We start from the raw sequence: 25,116 nt of genomic DNA on the forward strand, positions 1-25,116 counted from the left end.
TAATGGTTTAGTTTGCAATAATATATGACTACTAATGTGTTTAATTGTTTTTGGAATATACAAGTCATTGGAGCATTTTTTGGGGATCTGAGCACACGCACTCTTAAAGAAGAAGTCGTGGAACAACTTGACGAGAACATTTCCATCTTTTTGTGCAACTTGGAGAAGATATTTCCTCCGGGATTTTTTGACGTCATGGAGCATATAGCTGTCCACCTCCCATATGAGGCATTGCTTTGTGGACATGTACATTGCGGATTAATGTATCAGTATGAGCGAGCCATGAAATATTTGAAGGGAAAAGCAAAAAACCTCGCAAAAGTTGAAGGTTCTATAATTGCTGGAAGTTTGACGGAAGAAACTTCTCACTTCACATCGTATTACTTTGCGTCAAAAAAAAGGTATGTTTCGACATGAAATGGATATATCCATATATTTCTTGTGAAACGAAAAAATATAAATATTCTTATATTTTTTTGGACATAATTTTTAATACAGTCTCGTATTTTTTTTATCTTCTTCTAAACCTTCAGAATACTTTTTTGGTTGTGCAAACCAAATAGAATGATGATTTTGAGTGTTTTTCTGCTTGCATAAAGCCTTTTTCGGCAATCTCTTTCATGAATGTGAGGGTGGAACCAAGGAAGACTTTTGAATACCGGATCATCAATTTGATATTGAAGTGAAGCTACATGACGCTCTACGTAACGATGGCTACCTTTTTTTTTGCATACATGATCTGTATGATTAATTTCTACGTTGTCTTTATTTTTGCAGGTACAACAAATTCGAGCCTTTCATCTTAGCTTCACAAGCAGACTAAGTTAGCTTGCTTCCATACCCTCGGATGAAAGAATCGGGAATAAATTGGTTAGCCTTGATCAAAGTTACACCTCGTGGACGAATCATCAATGGAGAAAAACCACCATTGCAAGAAGAACAGATAAATGAAGTCGAGTAACCTGAACAACAAATTGATGACATCCTTCTCATTGATCCGCATAATCATGAGTACGAAGATCTTACCGACGATGCCACGGACGAAGCTGTTGAAGACGAGTTTAATGAAAATGATGATGTTTCTAGAGATGACGAGAATGTCGATGTATCCGATTGATGTATTTGTTTTTAATATGATTTCAGACTTAATGCATGTGATTTGATGGATTTAATCATGAAAATCTATTTATATAATTTGATTTTGTGTAAGGTAATGGGGGGTTTGAATTAGAAAGAAGAGATTGAGATTATAAGTTAAGCAATTGTGGTTTTAGAATTTGGGGTTTGGAATGGAAAGAAGATATTGAGGTTAAAGGGAAGATGGGTTTGGGGTTTGGAATATATGAAGTAGAAGATAAGGAAGATGGGGTTTGGGGTTTCGGATTTTAGGGATTTAAACATAATTCCTCGTTATTTCCTCTTAAACTAACAAGGAACTTACGACGAATCCTAAAATAAAGAACGCGAGACTCGTTAATTCCACATAAGCAGAATTCGTCGTAAAGACCTCGTAATAGGAAAACGCGGGCCTTTGTATTTCCTCGTAAATAAAAACATGGGCCTTGCTATTTACTCGTAAATTAACGTGGACGTTACGAGGAAACAAAACGCGGGACTTGCTAATTCCTTGTAAAAAAACATGGGCCTCGCGAGTTCCTCGTAAAATTACGAGGATTGCTAATTTCTTATATATACACTCGAGCTTCTCACTTCCATTTCGTCTCCACTTCTCCTCTCTTTTGTAGCAATGGTACGTACTCTCTCTATCTCCTCTCTAATTTGATTAGTTTAGGGTAGATTTGGTGGTTAGTGTAGGGAATTTAGATAGGTTTACGGATTTTATGTTAATTAGTGTTGATTAGGTGATTAATGTAGGGAATTTAGCTAGAATTATAGAATTTGTTAATTACTGTTGATGTTAATTTTAAAAACTAAAAAAAAAATATTCTGACGGTTCGAAAGAAAAGACTTACTCCCCATTACTGAGAGATGTTCGGTGAGCCTGGTAGTCGTTTAGACCCGTCTTCTTCAGCTCCCGGTTCTTCTTCTGCTCCCGGTTCTTCGGGTCCGGAGACTATCCCCGAGACTCAGTCTTCTTAGAGAGTCTCTCGGTCGCCTCCTTCTGGTGCACCATCGGTTCCTCGATTCGTTGCACCACCGGCTCCTCAAGATCATGTCCCAGAGGTGCCTCCTCATGTTCCTCCTCCGATGGCTCCTCTGATGCCGGTCGGGATTCATACCGATTTGATAGTGCCGCCGAGTGCTCCTTACTCGCAATACATTGTTGAGGACCTTCTCGCTCACCCAGACATAGAAGGTTTACCACTCTTAGACCCCGACCGACCGGACGGAACTTTGTAGTACGTTTCATTTTTTTTTAAATTCTTTTAAAATTGTTTTCTAACAATAATAAATAATTTATACTTTAAATTTGTTTTTTTTTCAGGTTTGGGGTTAACGGATGTGTTGCTCGGAACGTAACCGAGACGATCAAAGGTTACTTCTCCGAGCCACATCTGAACTGGAAAAATACGCAGATCTACGTCAGAAAGACGTGGTTCAAAATTTTCGCTGTAAGTTACTATTAGTTAATTATATATACTTTAATTTTTTATGATTTAGATTTTTTAATTTTTTAAAACAAATTCTTAATTTAATTTTTTTTGTTACAGCAAAAATACCATTGGTCCATGGGGGTCAATGAGAAGGTGAAGAAAATGTTTAACGTGAAGGCGAAAGCTCGCTTGTTGGACACGGTATCCAACTGGAAGGGTGACTGGATCGTGAAGGGGTATGAGCGTGGCAACCCTCCTGAGCTCACTAAGGAGGTGTGGGATGGCCTCATCCGTTATTGGCGGGATCCTGACACCATTAGAGTCGCAGAATCTTGCTCTGCCTCCCGTCAGACGGTAGATGAGCACGGCCACGGGCCGATGCTTCACTTTACGGGTCAAAAACCCCACACCGGTGTCCGTCTGGATATGGTAATTAAATATTTAATTTAATTATTTATATATATATATTCTAACTTTCTTAAATGTTTTTTAGGCCAAAGCTCCCGTCTCTTTTGCAACTTTACGAGAGGACCCACAAGAACAAGGCGGGCCAATTTCTAGATGCTAGGTCCGAGCAAATCTTCAACGACTTGGTTGGTCAGGTTGAAGACCGTCAGACCCAGCTGACCCAGCAGTCCACCGAAGGATTACCGGTCACCTTATCTACACTTGAAGTGGATAGGATTTACGAGGAGGTAAATTTTTTTAAATTTTTAATTTTTTTATTATTCATTTAATTTTTTTATTATTCATTTAATTTAACTTTAATTTTTTACTAAAAATATTTATTTTTTTTGTTTTTAAGGTTGTCCCTAAGAAAAAGGGACGTACGTTGGGTATTGGTTCCGTCAACGATGTTCCGAGAGTGACATCGTCTTATGGTCAGAGACGGGATGATGAAGTCACTCAGCTGCGTAACGAGTTGGACTCGACGCGATCTGCGTTCACATCTCATATGGGTGGAGTCGAGAGCTTCTTGGATGTTGTAGAAGCCACAAATCCGGAATGAGAGTCCTTGTTGAGGAACATGCGATGACAAAATCCCATTCTAGGTGAGCCATCCGGCACACATGACGAGGCGGATGTAGAGAGGAGGAGTGAGGAATTCTATCGGGCGATGAACGACCCTTAGTTCTTTTTTTTTCTTTTCGTTGGTTGTATTATAAATTCAAAACTTATTTATGCATAAAATATTTTCGTATTTACTTTTATTTTTAAATTATATTTTTATTAATAAATTAAATAATTTTTATTATATTTTTTAATTCTGGAAAATAAAAAATCGAAGTAAATTCGTAGCTAAATTACGACTACATTACGTGGAAAGTTAACGAGGAAGTAACGAGGAAAACTTTTACGTCAACACTACGAGGAAAGCTTAACGAGTATTTTACGTGCAAGGGTTTACGTATAATTTACGAGGAATTACTTTCGAGGTATTTACGAGGAAATGTAGCGTCTCCCTTACACGGAAAGGTTACGTGGTTTTTACGACGAATACTTTTCTTCGTCTTTACGACGAAATGTGTTTCTCGCTAGTTTACGACGAATTGGAGAGGAATTATGCGTTACGACGAACGAAAAACTACGAAACTTGTTTCCTCGCTAATTCTTTGTAAAGACTATTTTACGACGAACTTACTACGAATTCACCGTTGTTAATGTTGTGTTTTCTTGTAGTGGTTTTGTATACTGGCACCGAATTGGGTCCGGCGAGTCTATATCAACGTCGTCACAACTTACAGTTTTTTAAGTTAGACTGATCATGTATTCATATACTCCATGACATAACGGGGATAGAGCTAGATTATAAAAAATTACTATATAGTATACATATATGACAAAGTTTCACAAAACAATGAGGAAATAGGAATCTTGTAAAGTTTATGTAACTAATTAGCATATTAAGAAAGATGCGCTTTTCCGGAAGTGCATTTTAGTGCGCAAGAATTTTCTGCACTTAATTTTTGTTCAGTGAACAAGCAAAGTCTCATCCCACCCACGTTAAAAAGTTGTAAATCATTTTCATTCAAAATTTTAAAGAAGTAATACAAAAACAAATTACGTACAATTAAGTAGCATTCGATTCCACCATTTTTAGAGATTTTGTAATATCATAATACGTCCCTGGTTTACTAAGATTTTAGAAGAAAATGTAAAATAATGAGGAGAAGATGATAGGAATGATATCCATGAAATGCAAAATAAGAACAGCGTTGAACATGTTATTATATATATTATCTTTGCCAGACGATTTCTCATGTACACATAACATTATGTCCCATTGCTTTGCTCCTAATTTCTCCAATTATTAAATTAATGTTGGACTTACATGCTTGATCGATGCCTGCATATATTATACATCTAATTACATTATGTCATTACGCACCCATATATATGTATGTTTATTGATCCATGTAAATGATGCATGTGAGCGTGAATGTTTTTTTAAGAGTTTGGCAGCATGACGATGATCATTTCAGAGTATATAAGCGTGTTTGATAGTGGGCTCTAACAATGGAACCACTATTTAAAGCATTACAATTCTGGTGTTAGTAGGTCTATAGAATGATCTCCTTTCTGATATCTCTCGTTTTACATAATGATTACTTTGAACTATATGATATTTGAACTACCATTGCTTTTTCGCAAATACGAATTAACAAAATACCATTGTTTTACAAAATCCACTTGTCATATTAACTCGAGGACAATCTAAGAACCATACCCGACCATTCAAGAACCGGTTTTAAGTACAAGCCCGACCAGAAGGTAATCAAACCCTATTATTACCCTGGCACACTGCTAACGCAATAAACTGAACTATCTCATGTTAGGGACAAGTACACTGTTTCATTTCCCGCCATACAAGGTATCTTTAAAGAGCAACTGCGAATGAACACTACAAAGTATACCGACTCAAATTATCTTTATTATAAATTTATAATTCGGAAGCTTTTGATGTATTAAAAAATTATCATTATTTGAATAATACATCACACACACGATATCTATCATTACTGAAGGAGGTAGAAAATGATACTACAACCTAAATCGTCACACTATCGACAAGACATCAAGGGCACGTGTAACTGAAAGTTCATTCAACACACTATTAAAACAGCCAAGGCCAAAGATTGTTTTCAATTCCCTATCAGATTCATAGCAAATCCAGGAGGGTAATTGATTATAATTTTCGATAAATGACTAATCAACCACTTCAGATTCAATCATGTCACTATCCTTTTGTGATGATTTAGACACTTCAACACCAAGTGGATAGATTATAGAAATGAAACATTATAATGGTTCAAATGTGCAAATCCAAAACTATCGTCTCCAAAATCACAATACCAAAAACATAGTATACTAAAAAGCAAATTCTCGAAAAGACAAAACATTAAGATAACTAAAAAACGCAACCTTTCACTCGTTAGGAACATCAATGTCTCCATTGACAATCTCCTCCTGAAGATCCTTCGGGTCTCTCCCATCGACCGTGCACCCCACAGAGACGCAAGTCCCCAAGATCTCCCTCACCGTTCCGCTCAACTCCTTGGCGATAGACCTCGGACGCATGATCTTAGCGATCTCGATGACGTCATCAAACGAGATGTTCCCGTTGTGTTTGATGTTCTTCACCTTCTTGCGGTCCCTCTCGGGCTCCTTCAAGGCCTTGATGACCAGAGCCGCGGCGGAGGGAACGATGGTGACCTTGGCTTGACGATTCTGGACGGTGAGCTTGACGGTGACTCTCAGGCCTTTCCACTCTTTCGCCGTCTCCTTGGCGATGTCTTCTCCGATCTTTTTGGGCGCGAGACCGAGTGGACCGATCTTCGGGGCGAGTGAACTCGCTGCTCCGACCTCGCCTCCGGTGACGCGGACGTAGACGTCGACGATCTGAGATGGGTCCAACTTCGGCGGCATTTTGTCTTAATCTTTTCTCTCTGTCTCTGTCACTCACTCACTCAGCTTTTTAGGGTTTCTCAATTATAAAGGAGCGTGCCTAGTAACTAGGGTTTTGATGGAAATAACGAAATTACCCCCGGTACCGGTTTGGTTCCTTAACCGGAAATCAAAAGCCGAGTGTCGTTGGTTGATTGAAAACCAAGATTCAAGAAATTCATGAGTTCGTTCGTTCATTTTATAAACTCCGACTTTACTTCGGTCCGGTTCAATGGTGTGGATGTTCGTGACTGCAGGGGTGGACAAAATATTTTTCAAATTTTATTCGATCCGTTATTTGTTTCGATTCGATCCGAAAAATCCGGATTTCCGTAATCTTACGAATCGAAGCAAATACTAAAATTCAATATCCGTCGAAGACGAAGTAAATCATGAATACTAATTTTTTTTAAAACGGATATCTGATCCGATCCGATCCGATCCGTGATTTACATATATGCATGTACATTTATATATAAAATTATATATAACTTTATATCTATATATAAATTTTTACTATTTTTATCCACTACATTAATTATTTAGTTATTAAATTCTAAAAGTATGTAGTTTTAATCGGATCGACGGATCGAATCGGATATCCGGTAAAATATACTGATTTTCCGAATATCCATAACACCGAATATCCAGAAGCTTACAGATCGAATCGAATCGAAAAATCGATTATCCGTGAGGAGCGAATCAGATCACGGATATCCTTAAAATTCTGGATATCCGCTCCCTGCCCTCCCCTATTCGTGAGATATGCAATTTACATGGATACTTCTGTATAATTGAATACGGCCTCGTTAGATTTAAACGCCCAATGGGTTTCGTTTTCGTTTTCATTTTCATTTTCTTTTTCTTGTCAGGAACCTTCGTGTTAAGAATATGGAATTGGCTCAATAGACCTCCACTTGTATGTGCACAAAAAAAAATTATATACTCCATTTTTTTTTTTTTGTAAACTGATATACTCCACTTTTGTTGCACAATAAAGAAGATTTAATGAAGTTTGAACTGCTATAATTTGTAGTCTTATATGAAAATGAAGTCATGTCTCTGTAATGCTGCTTAATTCCACTGGAATGTTCAGGGCATGTACCACCAGAGGCGGCCTTGGACGGAAGCGGGAGAAGTTGGTCATTGTATATTCATTAGCTCCGATGGTAATCCTAAATTTTAATGTAGAGGAGGTGGAGAGTTCGACATACCCTAATAACATTGTTTAAAATATTTTTCTTCTTACAAAAAAATGCAGACAAATAGGCCACTTTTTCTAGATCAGCTTCCAGCCAATAATTACAAGGACTGGCTCAGTGTGCCACACAAGATGTTTACACTTCGATCGGAATCTTGCATAACAACTGAAATCACTAGGCAGTTTGAGTGAGCTTGTCTCCCAATTCTGTTTTCTTTTCTTCTTTTTAATTCTGTTTATAGTTTTGAATGCCTCATTCCAACAACTTGCAGTTGAGTCTTGAGATATTGTGTGCTTATAGTTCTCTAAATTTGGTCGCTTAGGACTGAATGAAAAAAACTATTTAGTGTTTTTTTTGTTTTTTTTTTTTTTTTTTTTGAACTTAAAACTATTTAGTGTTTTAGTTTGATTTTCGGTTTAAAGAAAATAGACCAAATGAAAGCAAATCCTTTGAAATTTTGAGATGGGTGTTTCTTTCCTTTTTCAAGTTTTTAATAATAATTTCTAGAATTGTAGTTTTGTAGGAATCACGTGTAAATCATTTTGTAGTTTTTGCTATAGAATTGTGGACATCTATTTGCATCAAATCAGCTCTACGTGCTTTTGAATCTTTATAATGGAAATCTTCATTCTATCTATCTATCGAAAAAAGCTAGACAATTATAGACATATATATATATAGTGCCGGTCCGAACTTATGTGGCATCACAAAAAAATTATGCCCTTAGATATAATTAAAAAATTTACTTCATTTTTAAGTATTTTATCAGAATAATGCAATATACTATTAGATCTTAATTTGTTAACCAAAATAAAATAAAATACAAAGAGATAAAATTTTATTATTCATGAAAATAATGATTTTATTGATGAACTTTGAGTAACAAAAATATTTAAGCCAGGCTGATTACTAATCTTATTTTAACTTTTCTATAAAAAAAAACATAAATTGTATAATATGGCAACATCTGATAAATTACATTAACATCAACATCATTTTTCCTTGTCGTCAGATCGATTTGGATCAAAATAACGGTATATTGTATATGTGAAGTGACGTAACATCAACATCATTTTACCATGATATTTGTATATGTGAAGTTATGTGAAGTGACGTAACTTCACATATACAAATATCAGGGTACTTAAATACTCCCTTATACAATCGTGATATGTCTTTCTTATATTCTAAAGTTTTTAGTTTTTGATGAAAGACACTTTCTGGAGGCTGTTTCCGAAAGGGAATTCACATTGACGGTATGGTGTGAGGTGCCAACACATCACTCCCATACCTAATGATGATAAACTTCCGATCAGACTCTGTTTTCTTTTATATAAAAAGGATTGTTTTTAAGTGTTTATGCAGGATGAAGAGAAGCGTAGAAACAGCAAAAATCTGTGACATGCTTTTCACAACAACGTCTCATCGCCTTGCTGATTTCATCTTCTCTCTTGGAAACTATTGCTTGCAATTGAGTGACAGAGAGAGAATAGACGTTAAGCTGAAGATCACATCTGATCTCATGTTTGTCAATCAAATGAAATATAACTTTCCTATCTTTTCTGACTTCATGGTGGAGAATAGGTTTAATAGAGAGGATCACCGTGGAGAATAGGTTTCTTTTACTGCTGCTCTCTTTGTTTTAATTGTGACTTGGAAGTTATCTTTTCATATTGATTTTTTTCCCAAAACAACAAATATGACGCGTTATAAGAATATATATATAATAAAGCTCTAGAAATCATGAGTAAGATGAAATCATGCAAAAAATATTTTTAGAAATCATATAATTTTCCAAAAATAATTGTGCTAACTAGCTAAGACTTGGTTCAAAAAGAATTATATATATCTTCACGCATTCATTTACATTATATTAGGCAACAAAACCTATAAATTATGCAGCCAAATATTGTATGAAGCATAAATATAAATTTATATTTTTCGAAAATATATGAAATTTACTTTATCAAGAAAAAATATAAAATTAAACATGTTTTAGTAGTATTTTAAGGAATTTTTTTTTTTAAAAATAACAAAACATGCGTGTAATATTAAAAAAAGGATAAATCAGCAAAATAATATGTTATAGTACTGGGTAATTCTATCTATGTTAAAACAAAACAACATCTCCAAATTATTTACCACTCTAGGTCTTTCTAAAATTAATTAAAAAAGTTTTACACAATTAACATGTTTTAAATACATCATAAAAATGTACAAAATCTCTAGCCCATTAAACTGGATAAACCAGTAACCACATTGTTTCTCTTAAGTAAAACCCTATTGTTTAGCCTCATACTGAAAAATTATTTTAAAAAAAAACATTTGTCTCCCCAAAAAGGTGTGATCTTGCTTTCTTTCCAATCAGAGCCAGACAACTATTCTAACTAATTATATTTTATCCATAATACTTAATAATAAAAATTAAACTAGGCGGGACAAACTATTGAGAGCAAACTGCATAATTTTATTGTAGACCAACATAAAAAATGAAAACAAAATTATGAAATTTACAAAGTCTTAAATCTCATGGTACGTCCAAGTGACATGTAATTTAGGGTGAGACCGCATCCACATATATAATACAGATCATTCAAGTAACAACAATACTCTCGATGAAAGGAAAATGTTTCCCATATATATATTCATACAAGTACATTGACCATACATAACTTTCCATAGTTAATGGTGCTATGGTATGTTTGGTTATGCGAAGTTTGTTTGGTTGAGAGATGGTGTATTTTTGAGTTATGGAAAGCGAGGGTTTATAACCACTTCAAAGAGAAATATTGATGGTGAATCTATAGGCATTAATTGTAAAGAAACTGAAAGTAATTATGTATTTGTTAAAGTGATGAAGTGGTGACTTAATGGTTTAAGGGAAGTGGAAATGTTGGACGGAGGTTGGACGGAGGTTGGAAGCTAGGATGAGAACCTAAGGAGGTTTCGTCGTTTTTGGTATGTATACATTAACATAGTGGACGACGAGCTAAATTTGAGTTCAATATGTGTACATTCGATAAAGCAAGTTTGCAGGAATGTAGTATATTAGATAACTCAGCAATACAAAAAATACAATTATCGCTATGAGACATATAACGTTGGAGATAGTACATTTTCAAACGAATATACTGTTCAAACCAATATAATTCAGTATAATATATATTAAATACAGAATTATATACAAAATACAATCTTAAGATACATAATATTTTATATTATTAATAATTATTTTCTTTCATCGTATATTCACATATAAGAATTTATATAAAAATAAAAATATCAAATATGTATCATCTTACATAATTAATAATATTTGTTTGTTTTGATGTCACAACCTTTGAATGAAATTGTATATTCTAGGTTTGCAGCAATAAAACTTAAAAAAATGATAATATAGTTATCCAACAAGTAGATCTTTTTAAAACAATATAATTAGTTCATCACATTTGGAACAAATAAAAACAAAACACCCACTGCCAATAAAACTCTCTAATAATTTAATGTAAAAGGAAACTGGTTGATAATAGTTGAAATAATATCGGACTACAAGGTTAAAACTCACAAGAATTGAAAATTTTAAAACGAGTTTGAATATCATTTAGTTAAGTTATTATTTTCATTATTTAGCCTGAATAATATGTTACAGTGAAAATACCAAATTTAAGTGTTTAAACATATAAGCATTGTTTAATTGCTGCTAAAACATATTTAACCTTACTATTTAAACATACAAAAAATAATGAGAAAAAACTACATAGTATGTTTAAACATATTACATATTCAAACAACAACAAAAACAGAGTATGTTTCTCCTCATATATTATATATCATACATAGTTTATATACATATAAAATTTCTGCAATATTTTATATTCACACAACAAAATTAATTGTAAAATTTTAAAAGTAATTATCTGCGCGTAGCGCGGAAAACGATCTAGTCTATTTTAAAGATAAAACTAAGGTTTGCATAATTAAATGGTTTATTTAATAATATATGTGATAGAATCCCTGTTCGAAACTACGCTAGGCGCTAGTCCGGCGGTGACCCCAGACCTATCGAGTTACCAAAAAATCGGGGATTAAGCGGAGATTAATCGGGACCTAGTTTTTAATACAATTTAATATATTTATAATGTATTTATACGAATATATGTGATAAGTAAATGTCGAAGCATCATAGGCCAGTGGTTTGGGACGCATATGATACTCTAACAGGTGCCGGGTTCGATTTTCCGGCAATGAATCTGTGACACCCGTCACCTCCTATCTAGAGAACAGCGTGCCACCAACAATATCTCATAACACAATAACCCATATACATGACTCCACTCACCCTAAGCCCAAATAAGATCCGAATAAAAAGCCCAGTAGCACCAATCCGTCCAAATATCATATACTCATCTGTCTCACCTGAAATGGGGAAGAAAGAGGGGTGAGTAACGGGGAAGTCACTCAGTGAGGTATGAGATACTAAACCCGAAGTCCATGGACCCGGACAGAGCACTCCGAATAAATATAATTTAATTCTAACACGTTGCAAACACGGTACCTAAAGTACCCAAAGATCACACAACAGTCCTAGCGAGGTGCACACTCGCTGCCCACTAACAGGCCAAAGCACCACCGAATATGTGCTCAGTAACACACGCCCGTATACGATTTATCGACCTCGAAGCCTTGGCACAACAGGTCGACTAAGCTGTGCCGCAGCATACACCACANNNCATATATATTATCAATTATAAATGAACAAGCACTGTTGAACCATCTAACACCCTAGTTCCGGTTTAAGCAAAGAGCCTAAAACTAAACAAGCAATGACATACACGATTTCACACAGACGGAACACATTAGAAACAAATTATACTTATTTGAGGTCCTAAGCCGTGTAAGAGAAGTTTGGGAAAAGACCCTCACCTTTGCTACGGGTTCTGAAGAAACCTGAGGAAACGCCGAATGGACCTTTACGGCTCTAACAAAGCAACTCCGGAACTCTCTGAAATTAGATCAATATGATATTCTGGCAGAACTGAACCATAGAGAAAATAGATGAATAACTCAAGAACTGACCGTTAACTTTTCGACCCCTCCGGTCATAATGTAGTCCTATGTGTCATATATCCATAGACACCAAGTTTACTCCGATAGGACACCATTTGCTTAACCAAAGTAGCTTCATCTCCAGGCTGGTCGTAAACGCAAACTGCACCAATACCTCTCACGAAAACAAGCATAACTCTCAGAAAATAACTCGGAATAACGATCCGCTTGCAAGAGATGATAGATAAGAGAATTAACTACTTACTGAGAAATTTCCAGACTGAAAGATTTTGTTTCTATCGACCGTTTCTCACTTACACCGAGACTGGTCGAAACTGTCTCTACAATTCAATAGCTTTATTCTTCGCCAAGAAGAAACGTCAATAACTTTCTAACCGTACGTCGATTTGACGATCAGATAGATGATCTGAAAAGCTGGCATCGAGAGGTTTCCAATGATATCTTGCCCGTTCCCTGGTTCCTTCTGTATCAACGGTAAAACGCTGATGAAGTTGACTGTTCGCGGATCCGATCTGTAGATATCAGTCCCAAAGAAACAACCATAACTCTTAGATAAAAATTCCAAATGACGACCTGATTTCTGATAAATATAGATCTATGAGTGTAGAACATAACCTCAAAATTTAGCTTTAAAATACTTATATTTGATCGATCGTTCTTCTGTTCCCCCAAAACGTGTCTGCTGAGCTGTAATCTCTCTTTTCGGTTGGTGGGATGGCTTCTCTTTCATGGTGGCTGTTCCGGTGACGTTCCGGCAGGGCTTTGCCATCCCCAAAAGTCCCTGTCAGAGGCCACCACGAAATCCATCTTAAATAAGAAAACTTTAGGGTTTTCTGCAATGTAATTGGGTCTTATTAGGCTAAATTTTCCCGGGCCGAGATTTGGGTCGTTACAATTCTTCCCCACTTACGAGGAATTCGTCCTCGAATTCAAATCCTGAGTCAGCTTTCCAATACCGTCCTTAAAAAAAAATCATTCGGATAGTCAATCCTCATCTGAATTTGATCTCACTTTGATCACGTCATGGAAGTCTGATACACTGCTGATAAAATAACTGCAATCAACTGCTCCAATTCGCTCCACCGGAGGATACAGTCCATTGTATCTCGGTTTTAATTGCTTCAGCTTATGAGTCTTAAGTCCTCCCTGAAATGTCATTATTTTTAGGTATACTAGATTGCCCATATGTAACTCCAAATCCTTACGACGCTTAGCTGCATAAATCCTCTACCGTCATGGGCGTCCCAAAGCCAATCCTTGAGCATGTCCATTTGCTATACCATCTCTTGAAGCATTAATAGTTCTAACTCATGTCACTCCCTCACTTTGGTCCAACAAAGTGGTATACGACAAGGCTTACCATAAATAGCCTTATACGGTGTCATCTCAATGCTCGAACGATAGTTGTCGATGTATGGAAACTCTGCTAGATGTAATACTTTTTGATCTTCCATCCCACTGTATGACGCAATCCCGGAGCATATCCTCTAAGTCTGAATAGTCCTCTTTGATTAACCATCTGTATGCTGATAATAAGTCGTATTCATGTGGATCTTTGTCCCAAGTTCCTGTTGAATGACTCCAAAAATGTAGACGTGAACTTCGAATCCCAATCCGATACAACGTTGACATCCATGAAATCTCACAACTCAATAATGTAGGTCTGCTCCAACTGATTAGCTCTGTCTGTCTTCTTAATTACTTAGGAAATGGGCTGACTTGGTAAGTCTATCCATGACTACCCATGTGGCATCCTTTCCACATATGGTGATTTAAAATCAAATAACAATGTCCATAATCACCATGCCTCATTTTCACTCCGGCAAAAGCAAGTTCAAAAATAACATGATAGATAACTGATCCTCTGTCATAGCCATCTGACATGTCTGACACTGTAACGCAATGAAACTACAACTTTCTTCATACTAGACCAATTACAGTTAACACTTCATATCTTTGTACGCCTTGGTGTTCCCGATGGATAGAGAAACACGAGTGATGTATTTGCTGTAAGATTCCTTTTCTTAACAGCTTATCGTCCAACACACAACTCGGTTTCGGTACAGGTACATCCCGCTCAGCACTTATGATAACAATACTCCCAATATCGATCGTCTTACAAAGCCATAACGCTAACATGCGCTTGGGGTATCCTCCATAGCAAAACTGCCTACTCCAAAGTCCCAAGATCATCTGTCTCTCCATCGATAGTAATGGCACACAATCTGAGACTAGCAAATATCCCAGTAAACTCATGAACTTCTTTGGTTCCTGATACGTCGCTCATGTGCCTACCCAAGGCATTTGTCACATGGTTGTCTTTACCAGATAGTATGCAATATCCAAATTGTAGCCTGCTACCAACTCAATCCAACTGCACTGTCCAAGTACAAGTTTTAATGAATGAAGATAGATTTCATCCTCCAATGATCCCAGAGAATCTGAACTTTCTTCCTGTACAATTACAATCTCCAAAACTATAACGCAAATACCACTGCAGCCACTACGACTCATGAATAGGGTAGTAGGTCTCGTGAGGTCTCAACTGATGCGATGTATATAGAATGACATGATCCTCATGCATCAATACAAAATCCGCAAACGCTCATCATTCTCCCTCTACTCCAAGAATAACTCAATGGGATCGTCGATGAGTACAATCGCACTTGGCCAAGTGTTCACAAAAACGGCATTCATAAGTTTCCTAAATGCTACGGGTGTGGTCGTCCACCCAAATGACATAATCACAAACTCATAATGTCCATAATACGGAAGGCTGTCTTCCGCACATCCTCGGTATCTATCGCAATCTGGTGGTGTCGTGATGCCAAGTCGATCTTCAAGAACCATGAACCTCCTGTAGCTAATCCAACAACTCATCAATATGAGGATATCATGTTCAAGTCAATGTAGTCGATACGAAGACTGAAACTTCCATTTTTCTTCTTTACAAAAATAATGATGTTCCCCACAGTGAAGTACTCGGTCTGATAAAACCCATGTATGATGAATCTTCCATATGCTCTTTCAGCTTGATCATCTCAGCTGCCGCTAATTGGTGTAGAACTCGTGAAACAAGTGTTGTCCTTGGTTCCAATTCAATTGTAAAAACGTCTCATGTGCCTGGTGATGGCCGTTCCAAAGGCCACAAATACATCCTTATAATCTTTAATAACCAGAAGATCCTACAACTCATATTGTCCAACATTCCTAAGCATCAAAGTGGTCGCCAAAAATCTCTCTGCTCTTATATTCAATAACCCTTGAGCATGTAGCATGCATGCAATAAAAACTCCCATCAGCTCCAGCAATATCAACTCTTTCCCTCAGGCAATCCAACACTACTTGATGTCGTGACAGCCAATCCATTCCAAGGATGACATCATAAAACCGTAGTTCCATCTCTGACGATTCCCCGAACAAATCAGTCCTCCGAGCATAACTGTACACTGCAATCAATATAAATAGGTCTCACATCCCATGCCAGCTGTTTGAACTGACACATCTCTGAAACGATCAACAATGCCAAAAGCTAGTAAACAAAACCAAGTGTCACTCCAATATCAATACAACGCAAGCTGCTGCACCCCAATTCAAAAGCGATCTGCACGAGTTCACAAACCAAATATACCTCAAAATAGTCAACATACTCGTACACAAAAACAACACATGCCAACCAATGGCTCACACCTCATATCACGTAATCTCCCGTAACAAAACCTCGTGGAACGATTGCTTGAAGTAGGGTGGAAGCAAAAACGTCACATATCCACTCCTAGATAATCTCGGAATCATGACCGAAGAAACTGATAACTCCTGAGAAAACTGACGAACTGAGGCATCACACATCTGCTACTGAAAATCTGGCTAGAACCTTGTTAGTCGAAGGATGAATGACGATGATTTTACTCATCGTCATAGAAAGAGACAATTGAGTTAGTAATTACTGGACATAATGGTGCTAAAAGAACTTCGCAAACATTTTTTTATTATATATATATAAATAATTTATATATTTTTTTAAAAAAAACGTAGGAAACCGAATCCCCTAATCGCCATCTCGGGTCGAGGCCGGGACGGAACCCCGCTCTGATACCAAATGGTGACACCCGTCACCTCCTATCTGGAGAACAGCGTGCCACCAACAATATCTCATAACACAATAACCCATATAAAAGACTCCACTCACCCTAAGCCCAAATAAAATCCGAATAAAAAGCCCAGTAGCAGCAATCCGTCCAAATATCATATACTCATCTGTCTCACCTGAAATGGGGAAGAAAGAGGGGTGAGTAATAGGGAAGTCACTCAGTGAGGTATGAGATACTAAACCCGAAGTCCATGGACCCGGACAGAGCACTCCGAATAAATATAATTTAATTCTAACACGTTGCAAACACGCCAAACAACAAACAATGGTCCTAGCGAGGTGCACACTCGCCGCCCACTAACAGGCCAAAACACTACCGAAAAGGTGCACAGGCCAAAGCACCACCGAATATGTGCTCAGTAACACACGCCCGTAGACGATTTATTGACCTCGAAGCCTTGGCACAACAGGTCGACTAAGCTGTGCCGCAGCATACACCACACCCAATGTACTGGTCTCCGGCCGACACACAGAATTACGTCTCCATGGTCGGCTAACACCCAAATCACCTCAATATACTTTATACATATATATTATCAATTATAAATGAACAAGCACTGTTGAACCATCTAACACCCTAGTTCCGGTTTAAGCAAAGAGCCTAAAACTAAACAAGCAATGACAGACTCGATTTCACACAGACGGAACACATTAGAAACAAATTATACTTATTCGAGGTCCTAAGCCGTGTAAGAGAAGTCTGGGAAAAGACCCTTACCTTTGCTACGGGTTCTGAAGAAACCTGAGGAAACGCCGAATGGACCTTTACGGCTCTAACAAAGCAACTCCGGAACTCTCTGAAATTAGATCAATATGATATTCTGGCAGAACTGAACCATGGAAAAAATAGTCCTATGTGTCCTATATCCATAGACACCAAGTTTACTCCGATCGGACACCAGTTGCTTAACCAAAGCAGCTTCATCTCCAGGCTGGGCGTAAACGCAAACTGCACCAATACCTCTCACGAAAACAAGCATAACTCTCAGAAAATAACTCGGAATAACGATCCCCTTGCAAGAGATGATAGATAAGAGAATTAACTACTTACTGATAAATTTCCAGACTGAAAGACTGTCGACCGTTTCTCACTTACACCGAGACTGGTCGGAACTGTCTCTACAATTCAACAGCTTTATTCTTCGCCAAGAAGAAACGTCAATAACTTTCTAACCGTACGTCGATTTGACAATCAGATAGATGATCTGAAAAGCTGGCATCGAGATATTTCCAATGATATCTCGTCCGTTCCCTCGTTCCTTCTGTATCAACGGTAAAACGCTGATGAAGTTGACTGTACGCGGATCCGATATGTAGATATCAGTCCCAAAGAAACAACCATAACTCTTAGATAAAAATTCCAAATGACGATCTGCTTTCTGATACACATAGATCTATGAGTGTAGAACATAACCTCAAAATTTAGCTTCAAAATACTCATATTTGATCGATCGTTCTTCTGTTCCCCCAAAACGTGTCTGCTGAGCTCTAATCTCTCTTTTCGGTTGGTGGGATGGCTTCTCTTTCATGGTGGCTGTTCCGGTGACGTTCCGGCAGGGCTTTGCCATCCCCAAAAGTCTCTGTCAGAGGCCACTATGAAATCCATCTTAAATAAGAAAACTTTAGGGTTTTCTGCAATGTAATTGGGTCTTATTGGGCTAAATTTTTCCGGGCCGAGATTTGGGTCGTTACAGAATCTTTCTCTTATTTTTTATCAGTGCGATGCTGAAATTTTTTTTTAAGAAAACACATGTATTTGTCCCACATCGGTTAATAACAAGAGAGAGAAGTCTTGAAGTGCCTTATAAATACAGGTACCAAGCCACATAATATCTCAGACGAATGGGCTTTTGTTTTAGAGCACAATATTTGTCGAAGAAGATTAATTGTTACGCGGTTTTAATCAGTTTTAATCCGATTTTTAAGCGCCTAATCAGGTATTATTAGATTAAACAGTTTTCCGATTAATTCTAGCGACTTGGTTGAAATCGTGGCGGTTGGATTCTGCCAAGCGCCTAGTCGGACGAGTAATCGACTAGGCGGCCGCCTTTTCAAACAGAGGATAGAATAGACTAAAAGGTAGGGAATATAATGAAAAGCAGTGAAAATGGTGAATCAAACTCATCACCTATAAGACTTGACGAGAAGGAAATAAACCATTAGACTATAAAGTACTATATATACAAGAATTGGAGCCCCTAAATTATATAGAAATTTTGGCCCTGTATATATATATGTGTGTGGGTGTTACTGGTCAATAATAGGATGTCCCCAGTTATATACTAGTGATTAGACTGAATATTCTTATCTGATTTTGTGATGAGGAATATACAATATGCTTCCGGGAATTGGCATTGTGATTGAACTTTGTAAAGAGGAATGGGTCTACATACTTAAAATCATAAATCAATATCTTCTGTATTGAAAACTTAGAAATTGATCAAAGTTCAAAGAATGTAAGACAACGCCAATGATGCAATATGTATATATCCATACAAGAGAGAAAATATTTAGGCTCTCTAAATAGCAAATTTATCGGATTCAGTAATAACTGGTGCTGATGTACATGCATGCGTATGTGTATATTCACTTCAAAGATAATTGCAGAATAGTCGCATTGATCTTCAAATCGTCTGTTTTATCATTGACTCATAGTCATATTTCCCAATATATTACAAGAATACTCGTTTATTGACGTAGAATTATTCTGGTGGACAACATGTGTTTGACAACGAGCAACTTTGCAAAACAAAAAAAATGGTTACATGATCATAAAATCTTCCATTATCAAACTGCAAGTTTTCCTATTTCGTTATCCTAACAAAAAGAAAATCATAAAATAGCATTTTCGTTAATTTTTCCTTAAGAAAGTAAAAACATTTCTTTTCGAAACTTGCAAAAAAGTCTTGTAAATTCACATGCTAAGATTTTTAAAACAAGAATTACAACTGAAGTATTTTAAAATCTTTTAAAATACTTGAGATTTTCAACAAGAATTACAAACAGTTGAGGGCACTAATACTTGAATTCTACCGCAAAGAAAAACTTACTTAAAACTATAACAAATGTGTTAAATTCTACTTTGCATATATGTTACACATTTCTCTTGCATTTTTTATGCGTGGCATATCCTTTCATAGACCAACTGAATTACATGAAAGGAATATATATTGATCATTTTAAAAGACTCCACACAACATAAAACAGGCGAATGTTTCACCACTAACTTAAAAAAACTTGTAAATTTCATAGTCTCGCTTTTCCCTGAGCGTTGTGACTGGCTGTGTCTTTTTAAAACGATTTCAAATTATAAATTTACTTATTATGTTATAGTTTCACCTCGTAACTTTCGGGAAAGGATAACATGATTGAACAAAGCTTTTTCTTTTTAGGTTTTCGCAGTAAAGTCACTTTGTTATCATCATCACCACACAGAGCAGTATTTCAACTTTTCCTTTTATCTAATCATTATTATAATCTGCCTAATAGTATCGATGTGCCCACAGTGTCGACACTTTTAAAAAAATAGATAATGCTTTTATTTTATCCATTTCTAAAGTGTATTAATATACAACATAGGCCACATCAAAACAAAAAATCTATAAATTTTGATTAAATTTGTCATCTATTCCGATTAGAACTAAAAATATAGATATCTGTAATTTTACGAATCAAAACAAATATTAATATATAATATTCATAAAAAACAAAGCAAATCATAAAAACTAATATTTGCATAAATAGATGTCTGTTTCAATCCGTTATATGCATATATGCATATATTTTAGGAATTATATATATCAGTTATATAAAAAATTTATTTATATAAGTTTATAATATTTTATATACTAAATTTATTATATTAGTTATTTAAATTTTTGTAATAAAATAAATTATTTTTATTACATTTGGATTTTATTTTGTTATATTTTTAAAAATATATTTTGTATGGATTGAATTTAATATCCAGTTAAAAATATAAAATTTTATAGATATCTAGAACACTTAACATTTGAGTGGATACGAATCGAATTCGATAACAAATCGGATCACGAATACTTCAAAAGTTTTCGTATATCTATTTGTGCTAAGCCCTAATACAACATTTCAGATAACATAAGAAAAAACACGCACACTATGCTTTTATTCTTATAAACCTCTAAAACAGAAACATATATGAAAAATTATCAAAAATACCACATTTTTAATATCATTTTGCATGTTTATCTTAATTATTTTTACTTTCATTTTAGAAGAGGTAAAAAGACACTTATGACCATAGGATTAACAAATCTAGACTTTGGGTTTAGTGTTGAAAGGTAGGGTAAGGTTTTGGAATATATAGTTTAGGATTCTAATAAATATATAAATAAATACTATTTTTTTTAAATAGTTTCAAAAATAATTTTTAATTTAAAAAAAATCAAAAAGAAAATTATAAAAAAAATTCAAAATTGAAAACTTATAATTCAAAAACTATATAATTATATATATATGTGTGTATTTTAAATAATTATTTATTATATATATAGAGTAAGGGTATACAAATTTTTATCTTTTAATGAAGAAGATATTCATAAAAATATATATTTAGTGAATGTAAACATGAATAATGGTACTACAATGTGGTAAACATTAAAATTCCCCATCAAATATGGTGAAAAGGCTTTTGATTTGAATAATAATGTTATGCTCAATCAAAAGAAAGAACAACAACATTCTAACTTGCCTGAAATCATCTCAAATCTGAATGATTCTCTCCATTTCACTTCAAAGAACATGTAAAAAATTTATACATTAAAATAACCTCAAATATTAAAAAAAAACAAAAATATAAAATTACATTTTAAAAAATATATATAATTACATTGTAGAAATAAACTTATACATCAAATATGGACCATTTATAACCATTTAAAAGTTAATTAAATTTTAAAATATGAATTTTCAGTCTTGTGCTAACTGTGTCTATGAGTTAATTATTTCATAAGGAAAGAGCCGACTAGAATAATATTGACCATGTAATTTGATTAAACTATAGAAATTGCATGCACTGACTCAAGAAAAAAAAACAAATTCACCAACTAATCACAATCACATTTTATCTCCTCTTTTATTTTCATATCACTTTTTATCCTCTTTCTAAAAATCTAATTTTTTTTGTTATTTCACAAATAACTCCTAAAACCTATACGTCGACCCCGATGTAACAAAAACCCATGAATTAAAATGTGTAGATGTGGATAGACACAAAAACCTCTATAAAGAAAGAGAAAACATTATAGGTACAAAATATTCACATTATTTTCCATACAATTCTAACATTTCCACTCGACTGTATCGTGTTTTTATTATATTAACCAAAAATATTTTATAAGAAAATACAGATTATTAGTTTTAGATTACGTCAATTTTGCAACATGCCCAAAAATATTGACACGATTCTCAACCATTTTTATTGGTATTTTTAAAGCATAGTCCAATAATTATGTATGTTAAATAAACCGAGAATATTTGTTTTACATTTATTTTATTTTCCTTTATATTAGTAGAAGAAGGGTAAAACATCTCGATCCAAAGAACCGAACTGAACTAGATTTGAAAGCAATATTAAACACAAACTAAAATTGATTAAATACTCAGAATGATCTAAAAGTTTAATATTCAGATAACCAGACCCGAATCTGATCCAAACTAAAATATTTTGAATACCAAAAATATCTAAATCATAATTATATATTTAAATATGTTAATTATTTTGAATTTTATATCTATTAGATATTCAAAAATAAGAAAATATCTAAAAATTATCAACATAATCACAAGTAAATATCTAAAAATAACAGAAAAATGTTCAAAATAGTAAAAATATATATTTGTTCTCTATCCAAATACTTAAATTGAAATAATTTTATGTAAATTTAAATATTTAGTCTTACATTATTCAAATTTTATGTTCTATATTATTTTATTTTAATATTAAGTATATTGGATTTTTGTTAAAAATACATGATTAAGATGGGTCTCCGAACTCAAATCCGAACCGAACCCGCAATTGTTCGAACCAAATTCAAACAAAAATTTATAAATATCCTAATACAATTTAAATTTCAAACCTTAAAAATCTGAAATCCGAATAGATTAATTGAATTCGAACGGATATATGAATCCTTATCCCCAGAAAAAAAAACTATACAACAAATTCTTTAATACAACGTACAATAAATAATTTAATAAACTATTTTACTCTGTGTATAGTGCGGATTATTACCTAGTGACACTAGTTAATTATTTCATAAGGAAAGAACCGACTAGAATAATATTGACCATTTAATTTTTCAAATTACATTAAGCTATAAAAATTGCATCCACTAACTCAAGGAAAAAAAAAATTACCAACTAATCGAAATCATATTTCCTCTCCTCTTTTATTGTCTTATGACCTTCAATCCTCTTTTTAAAAAGGGAAATTGGGCTGGGTAGCCATGAAATAAAACATAATTAGCTGTGCAACTAAAAAAACACCATCCACTATTACTATAATATATACTATATTATCCATATTTTCCGGTTAATAAGCGTATAAACTTCTTCTTTTTCATCTACCTACCACAATTACTATTTCTTTCAACCCACTATCATTTTCTGTAAAAAGTAATTTCAATCATTTGGGTTTCTGTCCATCCCTGTAACTATTGTCACCATTTTTTTATAACTAAATATGTAATCTTCGTTTTCGTATTTTTGCAATCACATCTTTCATAACAACCGCCTTCTCCTTGATACCAGTCACCACCTATTCAGCTGTAATCAACACCACTCATATATACTGTAAATTTTTAGTTGTACTATGTTATTTGAATAATATGTATTATGCTATTTGTTGTTATTATTCTATTTTAATAGTGACTCATATTATGTAGTATGTATATATTTTTGATATTTAGGTTAGGATTTATATTTCTATTAAAGATTTAGTGATTAATGTTTTGAATTTAGTTTATGGAAACTTTGGATTGATGTTAGGGTAACCGTTACCTCATTCCATGCAATCAGACATTTTAAAATTTGAACAATATATACTATGTTATTTTGTTTGTTACTATTCTACTTTGATAATGCGTATGTGCATATTTTGATATTTGAGTTAGAGTTTATATTTTTTTTTAAGATTTTATGGAAGGTTTGGTTTGACACTAGGGTAAACATTACCTCATTTTATGTAATCATACACATTTCAAAATTTGAACTATATGTACTATGCTATTTGTTTGTTACTATTTTATTTTAATAATGTTATATAATATATATTATTTGCATATTTTGATATTTGAATTAGGATTTATATTTTTTGTATGGTTCAATGATTAGTATTTTAAGTTTACAGAAGGGTTGGATGTTCATCAAACTATTTAATAATCTGATTAATATGAACTATACCATTTAGCATGTTATATTTTTTTTATAAAATATCATAACTATTATTGTGGATGCTATAACCACCAACATTCCTACAACACCATTTTCCATCTAAGTGACAGGGTATCACCGTCAATCGACTTTAGAAAATAAGAAAATCAGAAAAAAAAATGCTAAGAGATTTAATTATGTCAACGTCAATGCTATATTTTTAATTTTGTTCTTAAAATTGGCTATTATACAAATTAACCTTTCTAAAAATCTAATTTTTTTTTTTTTTATTTCACAAATAACTCCTGAAAACTATGCGTCGACTCCATGTAACAAAAACCCATGAATTAAAATGCGTAGACGTGGTCACGTGGAGAGACGCAAAAACTTCTATAAAGAGAGAAAAAGCATTACTCGAACAAAACACTTAAATAAGCAAAGTGTGACCAATGGATGTTCAACGTTCAACGAATACCGTGAAATAGATTAAAAATTAAACCACGCGCAAGTATACCTCAAACGCCGAGTTAAACCTCGACGAGACGAGAGAAATATCGAGATATTATTTTCGAGCTGGCGAGATATAAGCGCGTCAGATGCGGGTAGTAAGTGGGTCCCATCTTCACGTGGGTTCCATCCAATCTAAATGATACCACTTGTAGTGAGACTGGTCTCTATTGACACGTGTATCAATCGCAGAGACTGGTGCTTTGTCTCTCACTTTGCCTTTGGAAATAGGGACTGGCGAAGGAGAACCCAGTCTCACACGAGTCACGACAAAAACTTG

General features: G+C 34.5%; 1 protein-coding gene across 1 annotated transcript; it reads right to left on the reverse strand.

Moving 5' to 3' along the window:
- Positions 1 to 5,817: 5,817 nt before the first annotated feature.
- LOC106313909 (60S ribosomal protein L12-3) lies at positions 5,818 to 6,592 on the reverse strand. The gene has a single exon (XM_013751842.1). It carries the CDS (start codon positions 6,480 to 6,482, stop codon positions 5,982 to 5,984), a length of 501 nt encoding a protein of 166 aa, XP_013607296.1. The 5' UTR covers positions 6,483 to 6,592; the 3' UTR covers positions 5,818 to 5,981.
- Positions 6,593 to 25,116: the final 18,524 nt, after the last annotated feature.

This window comes from Brassica oleracea, chromosome C9 (genome assembly GCF_000695525.1).
Source record: "Brassica oleracea var. oleracea cultivar TO1000 chromosome C9, BOL, whole genome shotgun sequence".
Taxonomy (NCBI): Eukaryota; Viridiplantae; Streptophyta; class Magnoliopsida; order Brassicales; family Brassicaceae; genus Brassica; species Brassica oleracea.

What these genes read in the sequence shown, in the direction of transcription:
- LOC106313909 (XM_013751842.1), bottom strand. Translation starts at nt 6,482, where the DNA reads ATGCCGCCGAAGTTGGACCCATCTCAGATCGTCGACGTCTACGTCCGC.